Source organism: Pseudonaja textilis, chromosome 2 (assembly GCF_049901715.1).
Source record: "Pseudonaja textilis isolate UNSWEBS1 chromosome 2, rPseTex1.2, whole genome shotgun sequence".
NCBI classification, from domain to species: domain Eukaryota; kingdom Metazoa; phylum Chordata; class Lepidosauria; order Squamata; family Elapidae; genus Pseudonaja; species Pseudonaja textilis.
The window spans coordinates 145,667,183-145,681,511 of NC_141991.1; the positions used below are offsets into that span (position 1 = coordinate 145,667,183).

The 14,329-nt window shown below is 46.6% G+C and overlaps 1 protein-coding gene across 2 annotated transcripts in view; it reads right to left on the bottom strand.

The window, feature by feature from the left end:
* Positions 1–9,016, bottom strand: part of PLXNA3 (plexin A3) — a 73,894-nt gene extending 64,878 nt beyond the window's left edge. The window contains exons 1-4 of one of the 2 annotated variants that reach the window (XM_087925753.1): positions 8,926–9,016; positions 7,622–7,741; positions 3,256–4,485; positions 2,745–2,927 (exon numbers count right to left, since the gene is read on the bottom strand). In XM_087925753.1, the coding sequence (XP_087781879.1) occupies positions 2,745–2,927; positions 3,256–4,428 (1,356 nt within the window). In that variant the 5' untranslated portion in view covers positions 4,429–4,485; positions 7,622–7,741; positions 8,926–9,016. The remainder of the gene's footprint in view (positions 1–2,744; positions 2,928–3,255; positions 4,486–7,621; positions 7,742–8,925) is intronic. The other variant, XM_026711312.2, reaches the window with a different exon arrangement.
* Positions 9,017–14,329: the final 5,313 nt, after the last annotated feature.

A 14,329-nucleotide genomic window follows, 5' to 3' on the forward strand; every position in this document is an offset into this window, starting at 1 on the left:
CTCTTCTTCCAAACGGCTATTCGATTCTGTACCTCCTTCCCATCCCCTCTCTCAGCATCATGCATACACACTTCAAAAGCTGCAAAATCGGGTTAGAAAATGCTGAGTCCAGGGCAAAATGATTCTGGGGGAAGGAAATTGCATTTTAACTCTGCAAGGTCTGAATTAGGGACGGCGCAAGAACAGTTTGTCGGCAAGTTTCTGAGGGACCGGGTAACCATAAATTAAATGGGAGTTATGATCTGGGTGTTGACAAAGATGTGCTTGGTCTGGGAAGTTCTGTGAAGAAGAAAGAAAAAAAATCCAGGCCTGAGGATATCTACACCTATTGGTAGCCATGGCTGAGCAGAGGCAGGACACTGAGGAGACGGAGAGGGGAGTAATCCATTGGGATGTGCCATGCTGGGGTGTGGTCTCTGGCTGCTGAGACCACTGCAGGAAAGAACAGGCTCCACGGCCAACAGAGAGGCAACAGAGGAGGGAGGAGGAAAAGAGGGCCTGCCTGAGGAGATCGGGGTGGGGGCAGATGAGCCAGTGGACCATGTCTCTTGAGACATAACTGGCAGCAGCTGAGGGAAGGGAGGTGTTGTGGCCAAACCTGGAATGCTTTGGCAGAAGCTCCAGACTGCCGCAGTCAGCTTCAGGTTCAAAATCAGAGAGACGTTCTCCATTTCATTCACCTCTTAGGCACAACTTTCTGCCAACTGTATCTGTGACCCTACGTTTCAGCCTCTGCCAGCCCAATGCCTGGACTTTACACCCCTTTTCCAGCTCTTGTGTGGCACACACCATGCATCTCCTGCTCAGCTCTTCTTATTTCCTTCCCAATCTCTCCCTCTGCCCAGATAGACAGGGGAGTGCCGACTCCTTCGCTGCCTAGTTAATATTTAATGTGACGAGTCTGTTGGGCACAACACTGTGTAGAGTGGTACATAATGGCAACTGGGAGGTGGATGCTAGTAACCACCATGACTCCTGACATCTGACTTGCAGCAAGCAGAAAGGAAAAGGCTTGAGAGCAAGTGTCCCACTGCAGGTGTTCCTCTGGAACCTTCTGAGACTGGAGCCCCTGGGGCTTCTGCAAAGGGGGAATAGCAGAAACTATCTCTGCTTGCTGAACTGTTCATGCCTCCTTCCAGCAACAGGTTCAGTGGGGAGAAATCTCATCCATTTGCCTTCTGGAAAAAGAGTGCCCGGTGAGTAGCCTCTCATGCTACGGCAGCCATTTTGTCAGGGCACCGACTACAAATTTCAGAATTCCAAGTGTATCAGAAGGAGATCTCCCTCAGGAAGAGAAGCTTCTGGTGAATATTAATTATTTTGCAAAATTCTGATTTAGGTTATTAATATTATTTATCTCTTCATTCATCTCCCCTTAATCATCATATTGTTCCATCCAGCTCAGGATTTCCACAGTTGGGCAACTTAAATGATGCATGGACTTCAATGCCCAGAATTTCCTACCCAGTGTAATTATGGCTGAGAATTTGGAGAGTTTTTCAGGTTTACAAACACTGATCTAACTCATCTGTTTCCCCCTTCAGATATGATGGTACAACTACAACAGCTTCCGGAATGGGTAGCCACACCGGCTGGAAATTGTAGCCCCAGTGCATCAAGAAGGCACCACATCAGGCACAGCTAGTTTACACTCTCTGGCAGAAGCTCAGGCTTACTTGGAGACTTAGGGTTAAGGCTGGAATTTTCTGCATGCAATGTTGTGACATAGTAGCCCAGGGGTTAAGCCACTGGGTTTATCAACTGAAAAGCTGGGAGCCCAGGTTTGAGACCCGAGCCCCCCATGATGGGGTGAGCTCCCCACCATGAGGGAGCTAACCTCAGCTTCTGCCAGCCTAGTAGTTTGAAAGCATACAAATGCACATAGATAAATAGGTACCCCTTTGGTGGGGAGGAAACAGCTTCTGTGACATCATGCTGGCCACATGACCAGTGGTGGGATTCTCATTTTTTTACTACCGGTTCTGTGGCCATGGCTTGGTGGGTGTGGCAGGGGAAGGATACTGTAAAATCTCCAGTCAGAGGTGGTATTTGCCGGTTCTCCGAACTACTCAAAAATTCCGCTACTGGTTCTCCAGAACTGGTCAGAACCTGCTGAATACCACCTCTGCACATGACCATAGAAATGTCTTTGCAAAACTCTCGCCCACTGGCCTTGAAACAGAGATGAGAACTGCCCCCTATAGTTGGCAATGACTAGGGGAATAAACTTGCAGGGACTCCTTTACCTTTACCTACTTTATGCAAAGTGTGTGCTCTGTCATTGAGTAACCTATGAAGCCTTTTTGGAGGATTATAAGGGAGAGGAGGAAAAATCCATATGCTGACATATGTGTTGTAGCAGGAAAATAAAGTTTGATCCAATTGCTCCCTTAAATAATATAATATTACTCAGCCCTCCCCACCATTACTCATATTTTCAGCCCATTTTAAACAAAGCTATAAAATAAGTGGTTTTGCAAGATAGGTGATAGGGCTTTGCTGCTGTTAAGTTTCTTCACTCTCAGAGCACAGACAATGCTGATGTTTACTGAGACAGAGGCGTGTCACCAGCTGGGGACAAACACAAGTTTCTTACTTCTACTGGGAGGTCAATAGAAGTACTGGGGAAATCAAAGCCCTTGAACTTTTGTATACCCTCAGCCCTTAGTCATCATCTTCATCCTCCCACTGATTCTTTCCCGGTTCTACCCAAACCCTTTTCCCAGGCACAAAGAACATCTGACCTTCTTCAGGTTACCAGCACGGGTTCCAATGAAGACGACCGAATGGCCACGATAGGTATAAGCAGCGACACTGGCCATGCCCTCGGTCTGTTCTTGGAGCAACGGACGTCCCTCGATGACCTGCAACCCTCCTAGGGGCTGGTTCAGTACCAACCCACAGAAATTGCCATTGATTTGCATGGGCTAGAAAGATGCAAAAAAGGGGACATGAGGGTCAGCATCACATGGGAATGAGTAACTTAAGCACACAGTGTTATCCAACAAGCCCCATCGGTGTGTACATTACGGCAGATATTCGTGCCCCAGTTATCAAAGTATGTCATTAACCACAAGGGCTCAAAGAAAAGTTCCCAGATTTGAGCTGCAGGATAAGATAAGAGCCAAGAGCCAAGAAAAATACAAGCAATTTCCAAGGGGTGGGATGGCTGGGATTCTTATTTTAGAAAGGAATGGAAATGGGCAATTATTAGGTAGGAAGTGAGGAAGCAGAGACTGCTTAATAGTGTAATACCGTGTTGATGCAGGGCAACTCTTTGTTGAGAAGCCACGGTAGAGAGAGTCTCCCTTCCCCACGGTAGCATGACTGGATACGCTCGCGGATGCGTTGATTGACTTCATCCAGCGTGAAGAGGCACAGCAGGCTCTCCCGGGGTGGTGCTGCCCTGTTCTTCTGGCCTTGCGAGAAGGCGGCGTAAAGCACATCTTGCCCTTCTGCGATGCCCAGCGACTTGGCCAATTGTCGGCCCGCTTTGGCCAACTGAGCCGCTTGAACCAGACGGTATTCCACCCCATCCTTGGAGCAGCCCAGGGGAAATTCCACGTAAGAGTAGAACTCGGTGTCATTGGCACATAGGCGCACAATCTTGGATGAAAAGAAACGCTCCCCGCCCGTCGTGCCAGGGCCGATGGGACCCCCGGCAGGCTCGAGGGGAGTCTGAGCAGTGTCGAGCTGCAAAGTGAGGAAGTACACAAAACCTCCAGACACAAAGGCAGACACGTAGTAGATATCGAAGGCAGGGTAGAGCGAGAGAGTGTCAGAAGGAACCTTGATTTGAGAAGAGACAAACTCGTCCTGATACACCAGACTGAACATCTCTGCGCTGGTGGCATCAGAGGTAAGCCGGCGGCTGGAGAGCGTGGGGAAGTACTCTGAACGTCCTCCAATTGAAGTGCCCACAAAGAACTGGCTGGGCTCTCTCAGCTGCTCCACAATCACACCGACCATGGCGTCTGGTTCACGCCCCCCCGAAAGGTAGTGCTCTTTGCGCTGGTGAGGCTCCCCTAGTTTGGCCAAGTCCTCCAACCTCAAGAGCTGGCACACGCCCTGCCAAACGCTGCCACAGGCCACGAGACGGTTGCCAGCATAGTCAATCAGAAGCAGCTTGTTGACATTGTCAGCAGGGGACAGCCGATGGGCACAGAGCCGGACGCCTGGGGGAGGGTAGCATCTGGGGTCATCTGGTACTGGCCCCGTGGTGTGAGCCCTTAGCTGGGTCAGGTTGGCTGAGAGCTTGTAGATGCGGTTGACGGCACCCAAGTAGACCTCCCCAGTCTCATGGTGCACAGCCAGATGGGTAAGAGCCATGTCCGGGACTGTGAAGACAACACGGGTGCCCCAAACAGGGGGTGACCAGGAGAGTAGGACACCAGCTATGGTGGTGACAGGAAGGAGCAGCCACCACATGATCACTGGGGAATTGCCTGGGGTCAGGCAGGGCCAGGCACAGGCAGATCATTCAGCCTGCAAGGGAGACAGAGATTAAGGTCCAGCTTCAATGTGTGTGGCAAGTGAAAAAGAAAAAAATACGGAAAAATAAAAAAAAACACAGCACAGCACAGCACTCAAAGGCTGCATGGTATATACAACCTTATCCCACCTCAAAGTCATGCGACCATGTTAAAAGGTCTGTTGGACTCATCCCATCAACCTGGGACTCCTCTAAAGAGCCACATGCCCCAAGAGGTTCTGAAGGCATCATGACAGCCCCACAAAACTTAAGCTAGGGAGCCCCATTCCTCCAAAAGAACAGCCACTGCCTCAAAAAAACCCCACCCTCCTTTCCTTGTTTCATACAGCACCAGTTTCCAGCTACTCACTAGCACCCACCAGACTTGGCGTGAAGTAACACCTGCAGGAGTGAGAAGGAAAGCCAGCGCTGCATTTCTCCCACACACACACATGCAACAACTCAGAAAAACCAAACCCAGCAATGGCACCTGTTCATGCCAAAGGAGCAAAAACGGCACACCTGAGCAGCTGTTTCCTTCTCAGTACTACAGATATGCACATGTAGAGTCCCAATTATAAGCCCTGCAATGCCATGGCTTCTCAGTATGCATACTGGGGGTGGGTGGGAAGGGGAGGGGGCTTCATTTAAATTTATGAAGTAGGAAGAACCTTCTTGCGCAACACATTATGCATTCACATTTATATCCAGAGTCCACAGTTATCATATGTGCATCATTATTTCAGCAGCATAATTGCAGATCCCTTACATGCTAGCAGTTCATATTGCAACAGGTTTATACCCAATTTAAATGCTGTGCATGTGCACTAGCAGATGTGCACGATCACAATGGTGTTGCCTTCAATACTTTACAATGAGACCTCAAAGAAATGTTCAGATGAACAGCTCCATTGGTTAATGGGTTCCATCAGCAAGGAGAAACTTTGCATGTGTGAATGAACCACTAGAAAAATGCCACATTTTCCTATCCACTCCAACAATACTTTCCACTAAATTAGTTCTGTTCATACAGCTAGATAGTTAAATAATGTGAAATCAAGCAAGGTACATGCTAATAGCCTTCACAATCTCTTTATGCCACTCGGATTTTTTTTTCCAGTTCTCTTCTCACCTTTCTCAATATTACACCATCTCCACAAACGCTTGGAAAGAAATCTTTCCTCACCTAGTGTGGACAAATTCACACTTTTAAAATTTCATCTGCATTAATTCACAATACACATTGTCCTCAGATTTACAGAGACGACTGAACCTGACTATGAACATTAAAAGTTTCAGGAGAAAAAGAAGCGCGGGAGTGCATCTCAACAAATTGGTAATTAAAGAACAGTATGTACCTACAACTTATAGGAGCCAGCAAACAGACAGTTGTAGCTCAGAATCCATCTACCCAAAGGCCGATCAAAAGTTCATGCAGTAAATATCATGCATTCCTTCACATTAAAAAAAAAGTTTTCACAAAAGTCCAGAAAGATAGTAATAGCCTGCTTTCATATTCTTTTTCTCTAAATTCAACACCTTAAGCCAAGTATTCTCCTGGACTATGGAACAAACTTTTGGAAAATGGGGAGAATATGAACAACCCATTCTTTATGTTTTCATTGAAAGTTTGTTTCTCATTTAAATTTTAGTTTCAAAAAGCTGTTTCTAAAAGCTTTTTAAAACTAAATTTTGTGCAAATCCAACATGAAATATTTATCCACTTTTTAAAAAATTCAACGTATGTATTCTATTAACCACTCTTAGAATAAATTTCTTGGTCAAGAAAGTTCTTTAGCAGAGATCTCTGAGTACCAACAGTCTAGAAGTGAATCGATGTTTAAATCTATTTAGGTATTTATCATTTTATTAGCACTTTTATGTTGGGGTTCTTTACGCCGAATTGCTATTAGCACAGCAAATGTGGACTGAAATTAATAGCTGCACTTGAGACATGTTTGTTACAGTCTATTTTTTTGAATTTTCGTACCCCCTTCACTTCAGTGACCCAATTTTCAGCCAATGATCCAACAATCCAGTGTAGGTGGAAAGGCAAGAATTAAGGCAGTGAGTGGGCTTTTGCCTGTGAACACAGGGGAGGGGCTCTATCTCCTTGGACTATCAGTGGTCTATGGACCACACAAAGAATTCATGCTCTAAAACCAAGAGATATTTGTACAGTCCATCACATAGCTTGTAAAGGAGCTTCAACAGTTTCAGAAGTAGGTCAGCCACGCAAACATGTTTTTGTGTACTCCCAAGATTGTGTGCCACCCTCACCCTCACCCCCACCCCACAACCCATTCAGTAAAGAGGGGGAGAAGTCAGATTAGGACAGGACTCTCTGCTTTGCCTGTTCTAATTGATAGATCACAATCTCTAGTCACCTTAAATCTGGTTTTCTTATCCCAAATCATCAGATTTTATAAATCAAGAATATACCAATCACTATGCTTGAGCTATAGGCCAAATTTGGAGATAAGAGTTTGAAGTTTGAAGGTACTCGGAAGGATCCATTGTGAGGTTTCTCCACGATATCCAAACATTGTGAGGTTTCTCCACAATATTCAAACATGCACATAAATAAAATTGATTGCACTGCAATACTGTACACAGACCCAGAATAGACTCCCTTGCCACGAATATATTCATACCTACAGTACACTCTGTTGCATTTCAATCATATTCAATCCTCCACACCCACCCACCATGGTTTCTCACAATAGACGCTAATAATAACAACACAGGGTTAGTCTAAAATTCAATACTTCGCCTTTAGATTAATCCAATCCATACATACATATTTTTCTTTTTATTCAGCGAAATGGCTCTGCTACCTGTGGCCACCTAGAAAGAATTCCTAGAAGTAGAAATCACTACTCAGAATATAAATTCTCCAATACACTATTTAAATCAAGCTTCTCCACCTTGCAGTAAAATTCTCCCACCCAAATATATCAAATTTTCCTCTCCTTCCCAGAGAGGCCTGGAAAAAGCATAACTAAATCTTGGATATAAGAGCAGCTGTAGCCCTCTCCCCTCCCCCTGCCCCCAAGAATGGATACCTTCAGTTCCCAAATTCATTCGCAAGTGAGAAACCTTGGAAAATCAAGATCTACCAATTTTTCTGTGGCAGGGAAGGAGACCAACCTGTTACACCTGCAATTCATAGCAGTCCATTGGAACACTCCAGACTGGACAACCTGTGTCACAACAGAATTTGCAAGCTGGGCTCCTCCAGGATGAAGCTGATCTCTTGATTTTTCCAGTCTGCAAAATGGGGATAATTTCATGTGAACCCATGACAATTAAAAAGAAAGCACTTCTAGCAATACATTCAGTTCTAGATAATGAGAACCTCTCAAATTCTCTTCTTCCGAGAACGCATCTTCAATCAAGTTGACCCAATTCTCACATAGGGAATCCCTTTTCTTGAAATGAAAAAAACAAAAAAACCAAAACCAAAACCCCCTTCTCTGAATGGCACAGCACTAGTGATGCTGGCTGCCAGGATAAGTTACAGCTCTATTAAGATAAGGCATGTGAAATTTTTTCCTAAATCTGATTATGGGCTTGGAGTTCGACAAAAGAATGGGGGTAACGAGAGATCCTCTTCTTTTCCTACCAAAGCCAAGCACCAAATACCTAGAAACATACTGACTGACAAACCCCAGGAAACCACAAGATTAAGGGGTGGTAGGGTGATGCATATTATCGAGCAAGCACCCCCCCCCCACTCCCCACAACGAATCAACCCCAGCTGGAGTCTGATGGGCGTTAGCCAGCCTTCTCCACCCCTCCTTGGGCTCAAGCAGAAAAAGAAACCAAGCCTTTGTGGGGAGGGAAAGGCAAAGCTCTCCCCCCCTTCCCAAACACCACCTCGCCCTGATCCAGGGATAGACTCTCAAAACGCTCGCCTCCTGATTTTTGCATTCTCACACAGATTACCTTACCTGTTCGCCTCGTCGTCCTGCCGCCCCCTCCCCACGCCCCCGGCCCTGTTTCCTTCCTGTGACGGCCGCACGCTTTGCAATGAGAACCTCTTTCCCAATCACAGACCGGGAGGGAAACTAGAGATCCTCTTGAAGGGTAGCAATAACGAAAGAGGGGAATTAGGGAGGGGGGGGACATTAAACCGTGCAAACCCAACCTCCCCTCCTCCCACCCCAGCACAAAATAAGAGGGCAAGAGATGGGGCCACAGAGGCGGCTCTCCCCCGCCCTGTTTTCCAGAGACCTAACGCCGGCGGGGAACAGGGAAGGATCGCCCGCCTCGTTTAGAGACCCCCGGCGCCGCGGACCCTCGCGACCCAAGCTCCTCCGCTTACGGCGCCGCTCAAAAACCGCGTCTGCTCGGGAAGGAGAAGGAGAGGATGCCAGGTCTGCTCTATTCGTCCTCACTCCGATTCTCCCCGCCCCGATTCCTTCGCCATTCGCGCGAATCCCAATTCTAACCTGCCGCTGTGGCAGCCGGTTCCACGCCCGCCTGCGAAGACGCTCGCCCGCCCGCCCGCCTCCCTCCAGCCGCCGCGGTCGCTCGGCGTCTGCGCCCGTCCCAGCCGGTCTGAACCCTTTAAATGTGGCCAGAACCACTGGAGGTGGGCGGGGGGGAGGAGAAAGATCAGAGATGGCTGTGGTAGCCCCTCTCCACCCGGCCCCGGTGGGTCCCTCTTTCCCGACGCTCCGGGACAGAGCCTCCGCCTCTTTCCTGGGTTAAAGGCAGGGGGCTTCTCTCTCTCTCTCTCTCTCTCTTCCCCGCCAAAGAGTCGCCATGCACGGGCGCCCCCGGACCCTGAAGTGGTATTGCCCGGGTATTCATTCACCCAGACCACAGCCTGGAGCTGAGGCCAGTTGGAAAGTCGGGGTGTCGGGAGCGGGGTTGCTTCAGTGTCGGCTGAGCTTGAGCTCCGTGCTTGAAAAGAGCCGAGACGGAAGGCAGCCGGGACAGGGGAGATGTCTGTGAAATGTGCGAGTCAACTGGGCTGAGTCCTTCTCCTTATAACCAGCATTGAGGGGGTGTGCAGGGCTCCCTCCCATTTGTTTTGTAAAAGCTGGATTCGGGCTTCAAGAGGAAAAACCTTCAGCCGTAGTTGTACAGAGGGGAAGCGAAGCGCGATTGCACCCGTGTTGCCTTGGCTATGGTTTGAACAGAACAGCCTAGCTCACTTATTTGAAGGAAGGAGCCTGAGAAAAAGAGTCGGAAGCCCCAAACCTCGCGAAAGAAAACCGGAAAGTGGCTGGATGCGACCCATAATGGGTTTATCCTTTCCTTAGTTTAGCCTTTGCCTATTTACACCCTTTCCATCCCATCCCACGAGTGTCTTCAGCCGCCCGGACACCAACGTTGTGCAGAAGGCTCCCCCTGGCGGTGAAAGCGGAGAATCTCCGCTTCCTAAAGACACTAGTTGCACGGGTGTGGGTGTGTGTGTGTGTGTGTGTGTGTAAACCAGAGTGCATATACGGCTGCGTCTCTTAGTATTTCCCCCCCTCCCGTCTTTTCGTCACTGAATCCCACTCGAGCACCTCGTGGCCTTTCCCCCGCCACGCAGCCCTAATTCCTTCTCCCCCACTCCCCTGGCTAGCCTGTCGCCGCTGTTGGTGTACCATCCAGGGCACGTTGTCATGGCAGCAGGAGCCAAGAGATGAGGGATGATGGACACCCCATGGGTGGCGGGGACGGGGTGGGGTGGGGGGCGGGGGGAGCGGAGGCAGAGCGCGCCGGGCGCTAGAGAGCGGCGATGGGATCACGGAGGAAGAAAGGAGATCGGGCGGCGTGGAGACCTTTCGCCGCGGAGGAGCGGGCCAGGCGCTCCGTTTCCATTTGACACACGCACGCACGGTCCACTCCCATCCCGGCTCTGTCCGGTCTAGCACCCCCAGCCCCCCTCCCGCCCTCCTCCTTCTTTTTCTCCCCCTAGCATTCATTCGCTCACGATGAGTCATAAACCGCGGGGCTCCGCGGGAGCGGCTCTAACTGGTGTTCCGATTCAAGAAGAAACGGGGGAGGACCCGGTTCAGCCCAATCCAACCCAACCCAACCCGGGATGCGATCCAGGGAAGAGAAAGGAAGGGAAGCGGGGGTGCGGGGTGCGGGGTGGGGGGGGGGGGGCGGGAAAGAGATGTTGGCTTGGATGCTGCCTGGCATCGCAAACCCCCAGAAACCGCTGAAACTCAACCCTCCCTCGGCCTCTAACTGGAACCAGATGCCACTGCGCTAGCGCTACCGAACTTGGCAAGGGCCACGTGCGCCGGAGTGTGTTGGGCGGCGGGAGCCAGCGAGGGGTGCGGGTGTGACTCCGCGTTCAAAAACAAACGGGGAGAGAAAGTGGGAGGCAGAACCCGCCAAGCTAACGTCCATTTCTTTTTCTCGGTCACCGTGCCCTGTCCTGGGAAGGGAAGGGAGGTCGGGTCAGGTGGCTGTGAGTTCGAGGGGTCAGGATTTCATTCGGACTGGAGCAGTTCCAGTAACGTTTTTCCCCCGCCCCGAAGGGTCAGCGAAGGAAAATTAAAGGCATCATTCATGGAGAGGTTCCCTTGAACATATGGAGAGCACATTCGTTTGGATTATGCTGTAGCATTTGACAGTAGCAACAAGGTCGAAGTTTTAGATATTAAATTGTCTGTATGTATCTAATTTAAAAACGATTCTTTCTACGGAACTGAAAGCCATTCAACAAAGCATGAAGCAGATTAGTTCAACCCAAAGGAGTTGATAAAGGGAAATCAAGACTATATCGCAGCAAAGACAGGCCGAAAAGAGTCTATATGACAAAATTGGGACGGTTCAAAATTAGTGGGCGCAAAACAGAAATCCTCAAAGCACATATAAACACACAACAGCAGGATTGCATTTTCCCCTATACATAAAAGAGGTTTCTTCCCCTCTTTCTACAAGTTTGTTTTATTTTTCATGCACCACAAACATTGGAAGCATCTTTCTCAATGGTGATTTGATTTAAAGATTCTTTGTTCTGTTCCAGGTTTGGAAGCAATTTTGGCCATGATCAAAAGGTCTCAAATCCTTTCAAGCCAAGCTCTTAACACACGGAAGACTGCATGGCACTGCAAAAGCAATATTCAGTGTAATCAGTAGCTGGAAAAGAGGGTTTTTCCTCAGAGGCCAAATTCCCCCCAAGTGGCCATGAGAGTGGCCACAGGTTGTAAACAGGATCAAATGCAAAAGGATTGCTCGACAATGAGGTGGGTGGCACACAAGTTTAATAAATAAAAATAAATTTAAAAAGAATAAATAGTGGTTTTCATCAATCTGCAGCAAAGTTCCATCTTAACATCCGTTTTACAATCCTGTCTGCAGATTCCACTGTGTATGTCTAGCAGTAACAGAATAATTGATAATAATATCAATTTTACAGAAAACAATGTTGAAAAAGCACTATGCAATCTAAAACCATCTCTATCTATTGGACCAGATGGAATATGTGCCCACTTCTTTAAAAAGCTATCCACTGTCATAGCCGAACCTCTAAGCATAATCTTTGAAAAATCTTTCAGGACCAGCTCCTTGCCAAAACTATGATCACAAACCACAGTCATCCCCATCTTCAAAAAGGGAGACCCCAGCCTAGTTGAAAATTACAGACCAATCTCTTTATGCTGCGTCACCTGTCAAGTCATGGAATCAATTGTTAACCAATAATCCATCATCCTCTACTTAGAAACAAACAACCTACTCTCTAATAAACAATTTGGTTTCAGGAAAAAACTATCATGTAATCTGCAACTCTTACCCTGAAAAAACATAGACTACACAACTCGATCAGGGCAAAGCAATAGACACAATCTACATAGACTTCTGTAAAGCTTTTGATTCAGTGGTACACGACAAACTACTCTTAAAACTAAAATCTTATGGTATCTCTGGACACCTGCATAACTGGATAGAAGCATTCCTGTCAAACAGACAACAAATGGGCAAAACTGGGAGCGTCCTATTAAATTCTGTGCCTGTCAACAGTGGTGTCCCCCAAGGCAGTGTTCTAGGACCAACTCTCTTCCTACTCTACATAAATGACCTCTGTGATCATATTAAGAGCAACTGCATTTTCTTCGCTGATGTAAAGCTATCCAACACCACAGACAATACTGCTACCCTTCAAAAAGACCTCGACTATATATCAGAATGGTCAAACAAATGGCAACTTCAAATCTCAACAAATAAATGCTCTGTCCTACATATTGGCAAAAACAAATCAGAAAATAAAATACAGGCTGAATAGTCAAGACCTTGTTGATGATCCAAACTCTGTCAAGGATCTTGGAGTACTCACCTCTAATGATCTAAGTGCTAGAACCCACTGTAACTACATAGCCAAAAAGACGTTAAGAGTTGTTAACCTAATCTTACGTAGCTTTTTCTCTGGTAATATTACACTACTAACTAGAGCATACAAAACATTTGCTAGACCAATACTTGAATACAGCTCATCAGTCTGGAACCCACATTACGTATCTGATATTAACTTGAGAAAGTTCAGAAATATTTCACAAGAAGAGTTCTCCACTCCTCTACTCATTGCAGAATACCTTATACCACCAGACTTGAAATTTTAGACCTAGAAAACCTAGAACTATGCTGCCTTTGATCTGATCTAAGTATAGTATATAAAATCATACATTGCAATGTCCTACCTGTCAATAGGTAGGACATTCAGCTTCAACCATAACAACACAAGAGCAAACAACAGATACAAACTCAAGATTAATCGCACCAAACTTGATTGCAGGAAATATGACTTCAGCAACAGAGTGGTCAATGTCTGGAATACTCTACCTGACTCTGTGGTTTCTTCCCCAAACCCCAAAAACTTTAATCTTAGACTGTCTACTATTGACCTCACCCTTTTCCTAAGAGGTCTGTAGGGGGTGTGCACAACATGCCTACCGTCCCTGTCCTATTGTTTCTTTTATTTTTTATTTTTCTTATATGTATCCATGTATTCATAACTATGTTTTTTACTTATACCTATTATCTTGTAAGCAACTGACAAAAATAAATAAATAAATTAAATAAATAAATAACTTTTCAGGGTTGGACTGTGGAGTCCTTGGTATTCTTTGAGCTTAGTTGTCTATTAACAAATGTTTCACCGATTAGGTAACATCATCAGGGTGACTGAGTATCAAGGACAAACGCACCCCCCATCCCTACTGGCAGTTACTGTAAACAGGGAGTAAACCTAGTTGTTGCCTAATTGGTTAATGAAACTTTTACAAGCAACAACCGAGCTCAAAGAGCACCAAGGACTTCACAATCCAGGGAAATGGATGATATGTCCCAAAAGCTTATCCTAGAATAGGATCCAACAAGATTCTTAGGATCTCACATGAGGATTCACGGGATAGAATATAGAAGATTCCTACCTAGATTTTTTTTCCCAATACTACAAATAATGACAATAGTTTTGTACGAGAAATTCAGTCACATTGGACTTTCTGTCATCGTGCAGTCTTACATTTTGTTTTTGCTTCTCTGGAATTTAAATCTTGGAGATAACAGTCTGCCCTTTGGAGCAGAATAATCCCACCAATTTGGGATTTCCTGTTAGCCTCCGATGCAAATTCTCACCGGGTTTAACCCAGCTTCCCTCCATGAAAGTTAGCAAAATTCCTTTTCAGCCAGCATTACTCTTCTTGCTTTCATTTAAAAATAAAACGCTGATTAGATGTTCAGGATTGATAGGATTTGTGATATTTTATTTCAGGTAGTGTTGTTTGTTCTAGGCTTGCCATATATTTCTTATTTTCAAGAGAGTGTTCTTTATTTAGTAATTGTACATTATCATACAAAATAAGAAACAGGTGGCTAGAATAATTTGTTTTTCCCAACAGCCAGCTCCAT